We start from the raw sequence: 19,189 nt of genomic DNA on the forward strand, positions 1-19,189 counted from the left end.
TTCTTCTTCAGCGCAGATGTCCCTTTTAACAGCAAATTACTGTGGATGTGTTCAGTGTTGTGTTATTCAGAAGATGACTGATGTTTCCTCTGTTTGTCCCCCGCAGTGCTCTGTAGCCTCTGGCTAGGTCACTGTTTCCATAGCAACCACTGGCCCGGAGCACATTTCTCAAAAGTGTCATTGTGTTATTATTGTTGCACATGCCATTAAAAGAGCTCTGAGGAAATGTACTGTTTCTCAAACCTCTTTTGGAAAGACATCAAGTTGGCTGAGGTGCAGGAACAGCTCTGAGGCTTTACAAAGACACGTGCAGTTTATCCTGTATAGTGCTTGGATTTAAGTGCTCAGTGCTGGTACAATAAAAACAACAAATGTGCATTCAGAGAGCTTTAAAAGAGCTATTTCAAAGTTTACTTCAATCCTACTGAACTACTTCACATTCACATTTCACAATTTTTTTGATTTTGCACTAAGTTCGTGTTTTACAGAAAACAGCTTAATGCTAAGGGAGTCAGAGAAGGAGAGTCTGAGAGCATGCAACATTCCCATTTTTCCAGGGTTTCTCACGTCTTTTAGGGCCATCTCAGAATGAGATGTTCACTGTCTCCTGAATGAGCTACGGTCACTTTCTAGTTCTGAGTTGCACGTTAAATTGTTAAATTCACTATTTACCAATGTTGAACCAATGCATTCAACAAGTGCACGATCAGGTGCAACACAAGTTGTCATGCTGTTGTGAAACACTCAGGAAAACAATACATTTCTAAATCTCTGCTGCAAAGTGAGAACTTAAACCACCAGTGTTAAAGTCAGTTCTGCTCCGTTTCCTTATCTTATACATCTTATCATTTCTAGGTCTGCACCTACTGTTTCTATGACACTTTTTACAATCATAATTTTACTTGAATATTTTTTTGCTATTTGAGTTAAGAAGATCATATTCATTTTTGTAAATTTTAATCAAAGAACGTATTGACCCAAAATAAGTCGAAGGGGTTGTTAACCTTTATCGCACCTAAGATGTTCTGGCTGCACAAAAAGCAGCAGCTGGATGTCGGTTCGTTTTTACAGCCTAATTGCAACAACACTAAAGTGGTAATGATGGGCCCTGAATGTGCTTATGGCCCACTTCTGGCAGCCCTTGGCACCCTACTGCTACCTACTGCTGAGAAACTTGAACTATTATTGATCTAAATCTTTATCCTGAGCCCCATATTAAAAGGCTTGTTCACTTTTCATTTTTTGACCTCTCAAACATTAAGTGGCACTCACTGTTATCCCCACCAGGCTCTTTTCTGTACCCTGTGTGTTTTTTTCTGAAGCAAGACTGTGCTTAGCACACCACAGCTCTTAGTCTCCTTAAATTTTGCTGCTAGACGGCGTTCTAAACCCATAGACATGATCATATTAGCAGCCTCGTTAATTAACAAATGTATGCTAATCCCCATCAGAACAAAATTCCAAGCTCCCAAATGTCTGCAGATTTTAAGGAGTTTAGTTAATTCTGTGTTCATTTTGAATCTTGGAGTAGTGGTGTAACAACAACTCCAATCCTTACCCATCATTCATCTACACTATCAAAATGGCTTGTGAACTGACACATGAACATTATTTAAGTCAGAGAGCCAAAAAAGAAACTTAACTACAACAAAGATAGTTAGTTATCGACCCAGGTCAGCATCTCCACCTGCATTACAGAGCTTTTGCCTGTCTTCACTACTTTGCTCAACCTCTTTGCCATCTCCAAAAGAGCTAGTGTATTGATGATGGAGCTCAATAATTAGAGTGGAGCTTTCAAGGCTATGTCAATCCTAAAGTGAATAGCAATAAGCTTCGATTGTGACTGAACAGGCAGATCTCAACTCGGCTTTTGACTTGAGAAAAAGCGGGGATCAAGACAGGTGGCAGCGCTCCTCTAGAGATAGAATAAAAGGCTTGAAGGGAAGAGAAAGTTTTGAAAGCCTCAAACTCCAATTTAACAGGTTTTGTCCTGAAATAATGATTTGTTATTGCTGGCAGATAAACGTCTTACATCAGGTGTGAAAAGGATGAGAATCATTATTTGGTAACTCCATGCTCTCTCAGTGTCTAAAAGAATGGCACATAAAGACTTTAACTCTTGGTTAACTATTCCATAGCAAAATCATAAAAAAGGACTATATCATGTGACGGAATTGTAATCTTTTTGCTTTTTGAGTATATGATTTAATAACACCATACCAACTTCACAATAGTATTTTACCACTGAAGATATACCTGCAGGAGTAGCTACAGTATGTTTGCTTGATGTGACCTGAAGTAACTTTCTTTTCATGAGGGAAGAGTTTGCTATGTTTTTTTTCTTTTACACCACAGAAAACACCGATATTTACTTTTAGCTAACTTCCTTCTAATTGCAAATAGAAATTGAAGCCAATAGTTGGTGGCTGAATGACATCAGCTGTTGTCTACAATTAGTAGTCCTACATTTTCTAGTGCATTGTTTTAACATGAAATCTGGTCTGGTTTTCCTCATAGATGTTTTTATCTCCTCAGTTGCTCATGAACTAAGTGGGAATTAATAACAATTTCTGTTTCATGCAAGTATGTATGTGACTTTAAACCAAAGTAATAGCTCCTTATAATAGTTATTTGCAAATCCAAAAGCACTAGCAACATAATGCAAATTACTGACATTCTGAGTCCAGCAGTGTCAGGGGCAACACACATTTTGGTGAAAAACAACATTTGTGATGTCTGGTGTGTTAAATCTAGATAGCCACTAATGGTCCGTTTTACAAGAACAGTGGATTAGGATGGTGGCACCAATTCACAGACTATTAAATCCAGCAGGATGCTAACTGCTAACATTGTGGAAACATTATTGTATCAAATGGAAGAAGATAGAAGTGAAGATACATTCACTTTGTAAGTAAGCTTGCAAAAAGCATGAAAGTAAGCTTCATGCTGTGTGCCTCAGGCTAAAGCTAGCAGGCGTCTTCTCACTAGCTGGAGTTTTGTCTTATGGTTGTTTTTTTGTTTTTGTTTTTTTCTACACAGCTTTCACGATTTTTGGAAATTCACTGAATTATTATGTGATGAAAGATTTGTTGGTTGTTGAATACTTTTAGTGTATTCAGTTTTCCTTGTTTCTATATAAACAGAAATATATTGTCATTGTTTTGTTTTTTCAATATAATTTTTCACTAATGTGGTTGTAGAACATACATCTACTTGAAAACTTAAAAATCTACTTAAAAATCAACACTGTATTACAGCCAGCCTTTGTTTCTACTCCAATGTCTGTTGGTAAATATAGCTGATGTCTCTGTGGCTGTTGGTCTTTCCAGTGTTGGCCGTAATAGCATTGGGATGTTTTCTATTAGCAACATATATTTTTTGCTTCCATAGTCGTGCTGAAAGGCCGTGGAGAGCTGGTGTTTAACAGACTGTGGCTGCAACAGTGATTACTCTGTTTTGCAGGTGATTGATTAGAAGCACTGCTGGAAATGTCACTTGCTCTGCTAATATATTTTCACCAGGGGAACATAGGGAAGGTGGTGTTAATACATTTTAATATGTTTACTCAGGGGAGCAGAAAAATAAATGTTACTTTTAAGGGCTTGATATTTTTTTCAGTTAAATGTAGTTTCATTCTCAGCTCAGATTGCAGACTGTAGAAACTATACTGTATGTAGACAGACGTTGTATTCCATTGCAGCATTTAGTTTTATACATATTTCTAATCCATCAGCATTTACGACGTATCTTGTGATTCCACAAGCACTTGTTCATTAGGCCGTGGTTTCTATTCTGCTATTCACAGGGCTATAGAACAAAGTAAAGTCTGCTCGGATTGCCCTCCTTCACAAGTGATCGTTGGGAATTAATGCTGGAAACATCACTAGTTGGCACACTTAAAAGGAATATCCGACATCCATAATTGTCAGGCAGAGTTCTGATATGTTGTTCTCATTATCTTGGACAGTCGCTGCTTTAGATCATAAACAGCTCTCTGCCCCAAAGCAATATATACAGGAACGTATATATCTGATCAGTAAAGTATCATCGGGACATACAGTGCTGCTTTGAATATGATCCAAATGAACTATACCTTCACAGTGTTTGTTTGTGATTCATCATAGGTGTCCTTTAGTTTTAAGTACTTTTGCAAATGCACAAAAGTTTAACCACCACTGGAGACAAAACAATACTGAAAAGTCTGACTCACAACACTAGAGTTGCTAGCACCTATTAGTTTTAAATCTCACCAGCTACAATGTGTACAATATGCCATGGTCTGGTTGAATTCTTGATTTTGATTGGCTGCAGGGCCTTAGCCATTAACAATGGACGTCTTCTACATAGTTCTGATAAAACATATAAGCCTGTATCGAAAATGGATAAACATTGTACCATGGATGCAGCCAAGCACTTTGTTTACAGTTTATGCAACTCATTAATAACCCATGATCTAATAACACTGGGGGCTTTAACTTTGTTCAGCCTATTAGCAGAACAAGTCAACTTGGGTGACTAAGAAGCAGCTTAAAAGAGAAAAACTAAAGACAGGATAAAAACTTTCCTTTTAACAACTATGACCTCAGTCCTTTTTATGCCTCCCTCCATGTCACAACAGGGCAGTGTTTGTAACACACAAGCAGCAGTAAGCACAATGTTCCTCTGAAGTCATGGTAACTTTGATTATGTTTGACTCTGTTCAATGTTATCTCGCAAGACAATCTCAAGAGCTGAGCTCAGTGGTCTATGAGCTGACTAAAGATAAATCTAGCTTTATTTACAGGTGAACTAAACATTGCTTTCATTGCGTAGAACCTTTTGGGATGGGGTTAAGGCCATAGCAAATACTGGACACCTCATTAATCATTATCATTAATCATTATCCTTTCATTATAACTGTACATTGACATTTATAGACTAACTCACCCTAAATGGGGTTCTTCAAAATGAATCAAATATTGTGAAAATTGTCTTTGGCAGCCTTGTCATCTCCTTATCTCCATTGGAAAGCTATTTGAAAAGTGATTTGCCTCCTTGTTTAAGCTAACTACATCCACTGGCGGCCACATTTGTTGGGACATCTCTGTAAATGAGCATTATCCTTGCTGAATTGGTGAAGCCAAAGGTGCACTATGAAGGTGTTAAACTTCTTTAATGTCTAGGATTCACGAGTCAGGGTTTGTTGAAATGCCATATTAGGTGTTGACACATTAAAACAAGAGGGGCACAGCAGGTGGTGAGGGGCTCACGTTCATATATGGCCTTGGGCCATAGTTGGCCAAGAGTCCCATCCGTGTTGGTTGGTTAGAGTTATTATGTACTACCTGTCAGTGAAGCTGTTAATACATTTACACCATGGGAGTACTAGCAATGCTGGGGAGTCCATTTAGCTCAGATGCCTTGGCATCTCTCCAACAGCAACATATCTACATGAAGAATCACAGATTAAAGAGTATGGCAATTGTTATTTGTTAATACATGCACACTACAGGATATGAGTAGATGAGATAATGGATCATTGACTGAACCCATTGAGAGATGCTTTCAGAGTGAACCCCAGGTCCCAGTAGATTATAGATGGAGGCAGTGAATTTTTTCAGACTCAAAACAGTGAATTGGTGCAGGTAAAATGATGTTTTCCACATCGTTCTCTGGCAGACACACCGTACCAAAGATGGCTTGCTCAAATGGTGCAATAGAAGGCCTAATATGAAGTGAAACCCTTCTGCAGTTGTGGCTATGTGGAAAGCAACTTACTTATCTCCGGATCTATTTTTTGTATGCTCTGAAGTTTACTTTCATCATGCATGAACACCTGAGATGTGATATGTGGTTTAAAAGATACTGATCAATACATTGTATTTCCACCACTCTCATTTTCCGTTTGGCTTAAAGAGATAAAAAAAAAAAAAAAATCTGATCTATTTCAAAAAAGTTAACTAGTCTGCCAAAGTTTTAATCACTCTGAAAAAAACGAGTTGTTGCAGACTAATTTCAAATGCTAACATCTGTCCAAGTCCCTGTTTGGCAATATGTGCACGCGGTCTGACATTTGTTCTGGTTCCACTTGGTTTTAACTTTACAGCCCTCTGGAAACCAAACAAGAAATTAGTGATTTTTTGCCAGGTATGAGGAGCTCGATTCAACAAAACATCTGTTCCAACTTTGGCTTGTGGCAAGTTACATGCTGTGGATACAGATATAGTTCACTGCAGTTGTTTTTGTTACAGTCAGCTAAATTTTTTACACTCATCTCTTTGCTTTTGGGGCCTGACAGTTAAAAAAACAACATCACCCAAATATGAGTAACATGCTAATAAATCACATAATAATGTATTTTTAATTAGTATAATGTATTTTTAATTAGTTTAATGTATTGAATCAGTCTGACCTAGTCTTAAGTCACATTGCTTTTCTTCAGATTTTTTATGTTTACATTTTTTTTAAATAAAGAAATGTATTTTTTTAATCACTGGGTGTAACAGGGAGGTTGAGCAGCATGAGTTTTTTTTATTTTCTAAAGAATTTTCTGGATTTTTGTTCTCTACCTTAAAAACTGTTTAGTATTTGAAGCAAAATGTGTGACTGACCGTCATGTTAATGCAAGAAGCCTTTTTGGGTGTCACTTTTCTTGTATCCAGTAATTATGATGATTTTAATAAGATTAAATGTAAAACTGGATCATGGTGCACCTGTACCTGCTGCACTGCATTGTAAACCCCAGGGAGAAAGCAAGAGGTTACGGCAGTTGGATTTCATCCAGTGACAGCTGCCTCAATGCATCCATAACAACATATTCAATGAGCTGTTTGCTTTCTGTTTTAGTGGAGGGTTCATTAATATGCTTCACTATATTTATACAGTGGGTGAGAGCATCGGGGTACTGCAGATTACCTTGCTTGGAATATTGAACTTCAGCTGTTTTAAGCCTGACCCGGTGTCACACAGGCAGATGGAGATGAGGTTTTCTAGGTTGCCACAGATATAATTTAAGAAAACAACACAGAGAGATAGATGATGTCTTAGCCTGATGGGCAACTTCTGTATGAAGTTATAATCTGTTTGCACAGATCCTTTACAAAGTATGGTGCTGTAAGCATTCATGCTGTACTCTGCTAGGTTATTGTTGCGATAGCATGAAATAACAGGAAAACAGGAACTATTAAAAATGTATGTACTTAAGGGGGAAGAGGACATTAACAAGGATCAAACAGAAAACAGGATACTATGTAGCCTACAAGATGCTGATAATCCATTTATATTTAAACAAAAGCCTTTCATGAAACTTCTCTCCTTCTTCCCGCTAGCCCTCGTCTTTTACCCTCGCCTTGCTCTTCCCCTCTTTATCACTTCTCCGTCCTTTTCTACTTTTCATACTTAACTTTCCTTTTTCTTTCTTTTTTTTTTGACCGTGGAAGATGTTGCTATGAGTTCTTCATTTTGCTCCCATCAACCTCTCTGCCATTCCTTACTTTTGTATCGCTATATCAAAATGTTGTTCCGGCCTAGGGTTGCTATAGCAACACACTGACCTGCCCTCAGGCTGTAAAGGGCTGGAGGGGACGAAACACAGAAGGAACATCATCAGTCACTCCTAGTAGACACACAGACATACATATATATACACACACACACACACACACACACACACACACACACACACACACACACACACACACAGAGATTGCCCCCCTTGTTAGATGATTGTGTGTGTTGTCATTCCATGTTTAGAAGATTTTATTCCCCCAAAATCAGTTTTAATGAGATAATGAGAAGCCTGCTTCGCTGTATTGGCCTCAGGCTGTTAGTGCTCATGAAGAGCACTAACACTCAGTTTGCAACACACATCTGAACATGTTTTGTTCTCTGATTGCTGCAGAAGTATGATGCACTTTTTTTTTGTAGAATAACCCTAAATGAACTGAACATGCAAATGATTTGAATAAATAAAATGAAAAACAATGGGGTCAGTCAGTATATAAAGTTATATGACTCATTAGGCTCCAGAATTTAATTACAAGTGGCTAACTTGAACTTTCGAAGGAGAGAAACTACAGCGGTGCATATCCTGTTTAAAAAAAAACAACAAAAACAGCATTCTGCACACAGCCAACATTATTTCACTTTGTATTAATGTGACAACAAACCCAACGGATTATAAGTTTGACTTAAAGCAAACTGTTTGGTCATTTGTCTCAAGTTTTTTTTTTAAATAGTGTCATATATTAGAAATATGTCACTTATTCTTGTAAATGTAACTAATCATTAAAGACAAGGGGTCAGCCGTTGGATTTAGATAGGAAGAGAGATTTGTTTCATAAGACTTTGTAAAAGCAGGCCTGTGTTTTTTTTTCTCCATTTTGTTTTAAATATTATTTTTTTCACATGTGAATAAGTGGACCAAACAGGTTTATTAAAGTTGATATTTTAAAAGCTTTTCTCCAGATTATGCACTCATGTCCTGCCCTGCGTAATGACCCCTGCTTAGACCTGAAGCCCCTGACCCATACAAAAGGAGAGGTTGGCACCAAAAAATGTTACCTCCTCCTCCGGGCCACTGGCCTGACCATTGTGACCATTGGCCCAGGTACATTACATTTGAGTCAGCCATTTGCTCTTTAACCATTCCAATGCAAAAGTAATTTAATTACAGCTTTTATTTTATTAATTGGGCTCAAATTATATAACATATTTTCTGTTATATTTACTTGTGTTTAATTACCATGCTGGTAACTGTCAACTTAATCTAACCAACCCCTCCTCCTAAGAGTTCACTTTAGGACCTCTCTTAAGAGCACAGCTGCTTGGTGAATAACTTTTATCTTCACCATCTAGTCTCTAGTCTAAGTGGAAGTTTAGCAGCAGGGTGCTCCAGCTCCGTCCATCTGCCTCTGTGGCTGAAACTTTTCTGTTTTCGTCATGCCTTTCGAACACTCTCGACTCTTCAGGTGTTTATTTTTCTTTGAATGCTGTTTTTAATCCGTCTTTTGTCGGGATCCGATAGTTTTAAAACCATTTTGACAAAGACGTTTTTAACTGTTGAACATGCAGTCAGTTGACCCGGACTCTATCAATCATTCGTCCGGGCCAGCGGGCCAGTTATAATGTGGAGCCCTGCCTGAAGGAATCTGACATCATCTGATCCACTACTGTTTGCCACAGCACTGAGCTACAGAGAGCAAACACACATGTTACCTTCACCTTCTCTCCATCTCAACATGTCTTTCTGATCAAAAAAGCAGAGAGTACATGTATCTACACAAAAGTGTTTGTGATTAATGATTAATCATAATAATCCACCAATGATGGCCCACAATTTAAATCCAGTGAAACATTTCATCCAAACATTTCAGATCCATAACGATACATTGAACTATTCAAAACAATTCAGCTCCTCCCCTGACCTTTTGATAACACTGCATAACACCTCATAACAGCCGCCCCCTGTTCCAACGTCCAATTGCACACACCCGTGCCAAAGACGGACATTTCTTGTGCCAATGACATTTTTGAAACATGGATATGTTGCTTCTATAAATCCTTCAGGGTGATTTCTTCATGTGCACACTGAGGAGATTGATTACAAGTCTGAATGGTTTTCAGAACTGCATTCAAAGTATTAATATGGTGATGTCCATACCATGATAGGCTATGAATCACGATTTACAGTATTTGGAGAAAACAGGCACATCGATGTAAAAAATCTGATATTATCCACCCGCATGAAGCTGAAATGGACTGATCCTCATGCTTGACTGTAAGACTGGATGTCGACTGAGGCTCTGACGAATGAATCGTCAAGTATTCCACTCTACGGGGTCACCCTTACAGTGTGAACATGGACAAATCATCAGACATTGTCACAATGAGGCTACATTGTCCTTCACATCATACTGTGTCACGTGTATCCTGCATTAGTACTGCAGGGAATCAATCACATCGGGGCAAAATTATAAGTTGTGATAAAAATACTCTGAACTGGCGCTGTCTAACATCAGATGACTGCAAAAAGAACAAAGCTTGATCGCCAAATTTTGAATGGACTCTCAAAATTGCAGCTTTTGTTAAGTATGAGATTAGCTGAATACTGACAATTGATGTGAACACTTTATCCCCCCTAAATACCCCCAGATACTGTCAGATTTCCATTTAAATGAGAGAACATGTTTGTGCACAGAGGTGACTTGTTAGAGCGCGCCAGCCGGGGAGACCTGAGGCCTATACAGCCTGCACGAGTATCACAAACGGCACACAATTCTTTTTGTTCTTCTCTCTGCTACTTTCGGTCCTTCACGCAAAGCTTTAGTTTGTGATTGTCGAAGTTGATAGTGTGTGTCCTTGTTAAAAACAAAAAAAACAGGCTTTTTTTTTTTTTGCACAAAGCACGGCATGGTCAGCTGTGTGTGAGTAACTCGCCTCTGATGCATGACTTCATACACCAAATAATGAGTCAATTAGAGTAAATTATACATGTTTAAAGCTCCCTGTGATTAGTTCACCTCTCTGACAGGAGTTTCCGTCTCCCTCCTTTTCCTCCTCTCTCTTTCTTCCTCGTCTTCCTTCTTTTATTATTCTCTCTGTTTGTTTTCCCTCTTCATCTTCCTCCTATCTCTCTCTTGCTTCATCTTCTTCCTCTCACTCTTCCTCTCTGTCCTAGTTCTCAGGGTCTCTTGGTGAAGCTTTGTCTAATTACCATGCTAGCGTTTAATTGGAACAGCGTACACAAACACACAGATTGACAGACTGAATACCCTCTGACGTGTAGACTCACTGCACAGCGTACACACACACACACACACACACACACACACACACACACACACACATACACATTACCAAGCCATTTGAATTCACATTTCATGGCCACATTACACACCCAGTAAGTTAACATGCTCCAGTTATACAAATACACAGCGTCCACCAGGGTTAGACACTGTGGACTTCTTCCAGGTTGTACTACAGCCACGGTGCTGATGCCCCTTCTGAAGAGCTAAGGCGTGTTGGCTACAGTCACACACTGATTTTGGCCTAGTTATACCATGAGCTGCATGAGGCTGCTCTCAGTACAGAGCTGTGTCATCTAAGAACCCACAACAACAGATGCACGTCGGAGGAGAAAATCCTCGCCAAACATGTAAATACCAAATGGTCAATTTTACATATTTTAAGGGTTACTCGAAGATCAAACATACATCTTTGTAACGTTGTGTTGTTGATTCTATTTTGGTTATCTTATCAGTGGGGCATAATTTAGAAAATGGGTTTCTTCACTGAGTGCTTGTCCCTTCATTAGGGAACAAGTGTCTCATTTTAGATCTAATAAAGGACACTGCTCAGTGTTTAGCCCATACACTGTGAGATGGAAACAATTCAAATGCATTAGATTTTCTAAAGCTTCGAGGTGAACTTTTTTTTTTTAGCAATATGCCACAGACTGCATTCAATACTGATGCTTTGATTTGACCTACAAGAAGGAACAAGACCATGATGGACATTTGTATAAGTATGTTTAAATGTATGCTCTTTCATTTTTAAAGCCATAAAACTCTGGAGCAGGTTAAGTGTGAGAAGAAGTCATAACTAGAAAATCCTCATTTCACATTTTTCATGGTAAAGATTCACAGTGAGAGTGATTTGTTTGGTTGTTAAAATAAAGCAGGCTGAGTTTCTGTGTTAAACCCCCTTTTTAATTACAGGACAACTCAGGACAAAGATAAGAGACTGTCTACAGGGATAGCCGAAAATCGACATAAACTAAAAGTTGTATATACTGTATGTGCTTAGTTTTTCTACACTTGAAGTCAAGACCCTTAAAATCAAAAGTGCCTCTGGATGAAGAAACACAAAACAGAATCACTTGTTTCTTTGTTTTTAGTGCTCTATTATGAGACGTTTTAGCTCCTTAGGTAATACACACATGAACAAAAGAGCATTTTATTATAATGGGGATCTGTCTTGTCTTCCTGAGTTGTGACTGGTTTCTTGACTTTGATTGATTGATTTTTTTTTTGACTGGTTTTTTGACTTTGATTGATTTTTTTTGTTTTGTTTTGCTTTCGCTGTTTTGAAGTGTTTGGATTGTTTGCAACATGTTTTAACTTTTGACATGACAAAAATCTGAACAATTTTTTCTCTCTTTTCTTCTGTGTTTCAGTCTTACCCAGCCACACATGTGGCACCCCAGGGCTCATACCAAACGGAGTCATTCATGGCTCCCGGTACAACATGGGGGACAAGATCCGATACAGCTGTGAGTCCGGGTTTGTATTGGAAGGACACAGTATCCTCACGTGTATTGTCTCACCCGGCAGTGGAGCGCAGTGGGACTTCCCATCGCCTTTTTGTAGAGGTAAGAAGTTCCTTTTGTCTCTGTATGCCTCTCACCTTTTCTACCATGTCTGAATATTTTGTGACTTTATTATACATTTTTGTAATGATAAAAATGTGTTTAACGTCATCAAAAAGTGTTTCATCCACTCAGAGCATATCTTGTTTTTAAGAAGATCACAGAAGAATTTAAATAAATATGACAACAATGATTCATGTCCTGAAACAATCAGGTACCACAGCTGGCATAAAGGAAATGTTGCTCGAAATGTCCAATGCCAGCGCCTGCGATAAAAGTAAAAATTAACACGGGAAAAGCAAACTAGCAGTCTGTTTGCTGAGGTCCTGAGAATTAAATGACCTTAGTGTGAGGTCACGAGCTGACAGGAAGATGAGAAAGCCCCGCTGCATTGATTACTGAACCTGACGGAGCCCAAAATCCTGAAGCAAAGCCTATCTAATGGTTCATTAGTCTACAAACAAGAACAGATCTGTCCTGGGTTTCACCGTCAGAGACAGAGATGGCAGAACAGCTCAGATTGGAAGACATTCAGCATCATTTCAAGATGTCTTTGCTAAACTCTCTTCACAATTCTTTGGTTTTCTCTGTTGGATTACTTTGTGTCGATGCAGTATTTGTATTCCTCTTTACCTTGTTCCTTTTCTATGTATTTGGAGATGTACCCACAATACTATACAATAAACTGATATATCCCGTTTCTATAATTTAATTTAAAAAAGTTTTGTTTTGTCTACGTTATAATGAACAGATCTCTGAGCTACGTTGTGCTTCTTGAACAGAAAGTGAAATCAAGCCTTTCTCACAAAAGCAGGCGTAGATATCAATGAGTCAGTCGACATTTTATTTGACTTTCATATGAAACAGGGAAACTTTAAAATGCTCTACACACATCTCACGCCTTTCATCTCATGCCCTCTGCCCTCTCGCGCACTTTTCTCATGCTCTATCTTCTTGTGCCCTTTTGCCCCTCTCACTCTTGCCTTGGCATATACAATGGTACTTACCTTATGCAATTATTTTTTAACTGATAATTCAGGGAGCCACAGGAGAGAAGGTGAATGCAGCACCTCAAGTATATTTTTTTATTAATTGTTTTCTTTAAATAAATAAAATTAATTTCCACCTCAATTTGTTGCATAAAAGTGCAGCTGAAAGGCAGCAAATTGTGTTTGAGGCTTAAAATGACTTTGGAGAGAAACCTTGACCTGCTAAATGTTTTTCCCCGCAGTTTTATTGAAATCAATTCAAACAGTTAATCTAATAAGCTCAAAACAAAAATACTGTTCAGATGATCAGAATATGTAAAACTATGTGTGGATGTCGGATGGTTCTTATTTCTTCATATTTTCTATCTCTGTCTCTGTGTGTCTTCAGCGGAGGGAGCATGTGGGGGGACGTTAAGAGGCACTGCAGGTTCAATAACCAGCCCTGGATACCCTGCAGAGTATGAAAACAACCTGGATTGCACGTGGTCAATCCTCTCCGAACCCGGAGACACCATCGCTCTCGTCTTCAACGACTTCTTATTAGAGGACAAATATGACTTTCTGGAAATCAGCGGGACAGAAGCACCGAGCATATGGTGAGATACATTTCATGCACAGATCACAATGTAAAGTCGATATGTTGGAGGGCACACAGGTGTTTGTGAAAAACAGCAGGGGTGACACACGGTGTAAGTAAGACGATAAGGAGAGCAAACATGCACACACTAACCAGTGAGAGAGGGGAGAAGCACAGACTGTGTGGACACCTATAGCTTTGCTCTGTAAATCAGGTCGGGACACACTGCATTTCTCTAAGAAGAAGTAGCCTGGAGGGTTTAGTGTTGTGTTCACTGTGTTCATATTAAAGAGAACAGTTGTTGTTTTCACTGCACATTTTTCTAACTTGTTTTATTTCAAGGGGGGGGGCATTTAATGTTAAAGGAGGACTAATGATGTTGTCAGCAAGGACAGATACACACTGATTGATTAGCTGTGCAGGAGCCCTGTTGATTTTCTTGATTTATTCAAACCCCACAGGGAAGGTGATGAATTGTTGTTTTCACTCCCATTTCCAGTGGTTGTGTTTGAGAAGTGGCACTGTGTCGTGCCAGAACACACTCTGGTTTTAAAATGTCGAGTTCACTGATGATGGAATTCACAACACTTTCTCCAGAATATCACGTCTCCATTGATGGCTTGGAGGCAGCCTAATGGTTAAGCAGGCAGGTCTGATGCTGATTGTTGTGTTGCAGTAACTGCTGGGAAAATGGAGGGAGGAAAGTTAAGACGTAGTTTTGCCTCCTCCAGTAAAATCAACTCAGATGTCTGTGAGCCCGGTCTGCCCAGATATCAACAGAACTCTAGAATGATTTTGAATGAAGCGTTCCCTCAGTGCTGCATCTACACGCAGCCCCTCCCCTCTGTGCTCCCTCAAAAGCCACGCCCCTCACCAACATGCAAGAGCTTAATTGGTCCAGAAGCGGACCTCAGCTCATCGTTTGCGTTGTTTAGAAAATAAGTCGCCTCATGTGTCATTTAGTGGAAAGCAAACAATAAACTTTATCATAATACCTGTAAAAAAAAGTTAATATTTTACATACTGATGATGAACTCTGTTATCGGGGTGTGCATGAGTACACAAGGAAAATACGTTTACCAACTGTGCCTTTAAGCAAACCTTTGCAAAACTCTGCAAGGTGATATGACAATAGCCAATCCATTATATATGATTTGTTTGTATCTGGGGCGATAATGTGATAAGGTAATGTTGTGTGAAAGTGCACATTTGATTTTAAACCTTTTTCAAGAAGAAATTATAATTCCTCAAAAACATTAAGCTACATTTCACCATGCCACGGTCTGTTCCCAATTCTTCAACACCAGTCTGTCAACAAATGATAGATGACATTTTCTTCCATGTGTAGAAAATGGAAATGACTTAGTGATTGCGGTGCAACCTGCAGACGAGTAGAATAGGATGGTTAAGTCGACAGATAAATAATTGGAATGAAGAAGGCAGAGAGGAGAGTAGCAGATGGAAACAAAAGAATGGCAACTAATTGCACGTTAAGTCCTGTCGCCAGCAGAGCAGAAGGCATCAACAACGCTGTTTGCATGATACTGCCTGTGTATTTGAGTGTCTGTGTGTGTGTGTGTGTGTGTGTGTGTGTGTGTGTGTGTGTGTGTGCTTGTGTCAAGTCTTAAGTGGCCCTGTGACTCTTTGAGCTTGTTGATTGTTTCTCCAGGCTTTGACAGATGACATACACTAAAGTGCACACACACAAACACGCATACACCCACACATGCATGCACACATGCAAACACCACACAGACACACGAGTGCACAAGAGCGCACGCACACAACCACACAAAAAGACAAATGTGTCTTGTCTCAGATGTGGTAATGATTGAAGGACCACTGTAAGCCCATCCTCTGCAATGCAGGCAACATGTTTTTGCTGAGAATCAGTGAAATGTACAGTTTATCTGTGTTGGTTATATGAATATATTTCAAAACTTGTATTTCAGGTTTAAACGCCACTCAACTCCCTTGGAACAACGATGATGTATAAATAATTGATTTTCCATTTTGGACAATTTTTTTCAAATAATAAATAAGTTTAGATGGCAAGGTTGAACAGAAGGTGGCCTTTATCAAATGCCACAATTTTGCAATCAACTAGAGATGTTGCATTCGTGTGGTTATCATCTAACTGGGAAGTAACCAGACAACGCTCTGTAATGAAGCCTGTCTGATCTATAAATACTGATAAATTGACAAACCTCCACATGCTCTCTGACAGTCACAGTCTAATACATTTCGTTGTCCTCGTCTTCAGACGTAGGATTAAGGAATGAGTGACATTTTGGCTGAGCTATGTGGGCAGGTCATTGTGAAAATGACTGACACCTGACAGGTCCACTGTGACGGGTTCTTCCTGTTTACCGAGAGCTTTCTCCGATTGGCTGTCCCAAAAGCAATTTCCTGTTTCATGTTCCTGTCTGCTTGCTGACAGGTTGAATGTCAGATTGACTAGCTTTAACACAGACACGCGCGTACATATACACGCACGCACACACCCACACACACACACACCCACACACACGCACAATTTTGTCTAGACCATTTTACTTTTTTTTTTGTTTTGTTTTCAGCCAAACAACGTAAAAATCTGTTTCCAGTTTGTCAGTAAAGGATTACTGGCATATACATGTTACAGGAGAAACTTCATGTATTCATCATTACAAAATAAATGCAGGTCCTTTTTTTGGACAAGAAACTTTAAACCTTTAATAACCTTAGAAGTCTAATTTAAACATGGTGTCTTTATTAAAGTAACAGTTGTGTCCTGTCGGTTCTGCCAGGCCTTTATTTGGAAAACTGTCTGCGCTGTAAGGTCAGACAAGCATGAGAGAGTATAATCCCAGGCGGATGTGAACTTTATTTCACCTGGATTATTTGTGGAATAAAAAGGTGACAGCACAGAGGTTGGGGTTGAGAATAAAACCGGATATCCCGGGCACAAATAGAATGACACAGACGGGGTCAGGAAGAGAGATTTTCTCCTCCGAGGCATTTGTGTTCCTGAAGCATCCTATAGTCCAAAGTCTTTATCCCAATGTATGGCTTATAGAATTCATTTTCTTTATATCTGTATAGCTGCTGGCTTTGAGAAAAAGTTGAGGTCATAAGACCCTTTTATGCATTGATCTGATTAAGTTCTCCATAAAGAACATCCTGCTTCATCGAAGAAATAAACTTTTTGGCAGATAAAAAGCAAATCTCCCATGACTAGAGCCTCAAGGCATTACCAAAAGATCACAGAGCAATCAACTCACTCATACAAGCATCTAAATAAACTATCTGTCACTATTACACAGATAGAGTAACTGTAATAACAAATGCTAAAAAGGAGAACATAATAACATGATTAGTCTTGTCTGACACGTGCAACCTGTCACACCGACGCCATCGCTGACACTTCCTTTGTCAATAATTCACAATCACTGCAGAGCGGTATTATTCTGACGTGGTTGCTTCTTTCTTGCAACCGACCGTCTGGACTTTAGACTTTATACTACGGCTCTGACATCCGTAGTTGAACCTTTTGTACTACTCACCACTGCACTATTATCATATTTAGTCTTGTCCCTGTCCGTTATCACTTGCTTATATTGTCTAATTAATTGCTAGGGCTTCATGTTTAATGATTGGTATTCATGATGTCACAATAATGTCACCTTCAGTTTTTTATTTCTTGTTTTCTATTTATTAAAAGCTGTATTTTCAATTAAAAAAACCGAAAAAAAACCCATATATATATATATATATATATATATATATATATATATGAAAGATATATACGTATTGTTTTTCATTGTTAAACAGTTATCAAAGATACCAGAGTAAAAGTTTACGTAACTATGTAACAGATAAAAAGTGGAAGTTAATGTCAGCATAAAATGCATGAAATAAAGTACAGAACAAATGTGTTTACCATATCAAAGTATTATTATTATTACCATGACAGTATGCCACCCTTTAGTTAATATCACAATTGGATGGTGACATCTTTTTTTTTTTTTGTACTTTCCGGCCAACATCCTGTAAATATTCAGAATTAACATGTAGCTATAATATTGTCCTCTTTAGATATCACAGCTCTTTCTCTGAAAACAGTTTTGCACCAACATTTGCAGATCAGCAGGGACTACAGACTCCTTTAGAAGTTCAATGTGCTTTTCTTTCCCGTTCTTGTGTTCTGGTGACCTGAATAGGGAGAACACCTAAACAGTGTAGCCTGAAAAAAATATAAAGCTTAGCATGGAGCGAAGGCTGTTATCTGTGTAGCTGTGACAGCTGTTATCTTCCAATCAGAGCAGATCTTCTGTCAGATTAGTCAAAAGAAGCTGTTTCTATCATTAATATTTGGATCAGACCTTCTTTGAAACCCCTCTGCTCTTAATACTCCTCCTCTCCTTTAGCCTTCCACTCTTGTTTATGCCTCCCTTGTTTTTCTATCTCTTACTTTCCTCGTTTCCCAGCAGTCCCTCTGGCTATCCCTTTCTTCTTCTCCAACTCTTCCTTGCCCCCTTGCTGTCCCCTGCTGCTGCTTTATCCTGGTTTTTGAAAGCACAGGACAAACTTACATGCTCAAAGCGCAGCACTATGCGTACTGTCATTTCTTCAACTGAATGAATTCTTTACTCTGCTTAAGGCCATCATTTCCAAAGAGCATGACCAACAGCCATTAATCACATTTTGTTCCCTATTGCTCACTGCATTACGCATTGATTTGAGCCCAGCTGCCTGTGCTGATGCTACAAGTTTTCTGTAATGTTTCATCACTTTGATATTCGAAGAATTTTAATAGCAGTGGCTCATTATGCTGATTTAAAGAAGCTGGTGGAGTCCCTGAGTTTTTTTTACATTAAACAAACTCCTACCCATCCTATCTCTTCCAGACTGCCAAAGAAATGAATGGCTCTAATTGCCAATTATTCCATTAATTGAGTAACAGGGTCACTACACATAATGTGATGAAACTATTACCCACAAATCAGGTCGACTTCTTTAATCCATGGCAGCTCAAAAGAAGAAAAAACAAAGCCATGTGCCTGTTTCAGAGGGTCTTCATGGTATAACAGTACGATGGCTTTTTTCAGCCCAGTGACAGCTCAACAACCATTGGCTAGATGTGAAATCCGACATCAGCAGGTTAAAGGTTATCATTGAAATGCCTCGACTGATTTATATGGAGAGGTGAGGATATTGGTACACACATGCACACGCTCTGATTAACCCTTTCATGCATGAGTTATTAAATAGGTCTTTGGACAGCAGAAGAGAGGC

The 19,189-nt window shown here is 38.9% G+C and overlaps 1 protein-coding gene across 2 annotated transcripts in view; it reads left to right on the plus strand.

The window, feature by feature from the left end:
- Positions 1–19,189, plus strand: part of LOC306821691 (CUB and sushi domain-containing protein 1) — a 418,062-nt gene that overhangs the window by 202,105 nt on the left and 196,768 nt on the right. For both annotated transcript variants that reach the window (XM_079340244.1, XM_079340245.1), the window contains exons 4-5: positions 12,155–12,349; positions 13,724–13,931. In XM_079340244.1, the coding sequence (XP_079196370.1) occupies positions 12,155–12,349; positions 13,724–13,931 (403 nt within the window). The remainder of the gene's footprint in view (positions 1–12,154; positions 12,350–13,723; positions 13,932–19,189) is intronic.

This window comes from Symphodus melops (assembly GCF_947650265.1).
Source record: "Symphodus melops genome assembly, chromosome: 3".
In the NCBI taxonomy this organism is placed as follows: domain Eukaryota; kingdom Metazoa; phylum Chordata; class Actinopteri; order Labriformes; family Labridae; genus Symphodus; species Symphodus melops.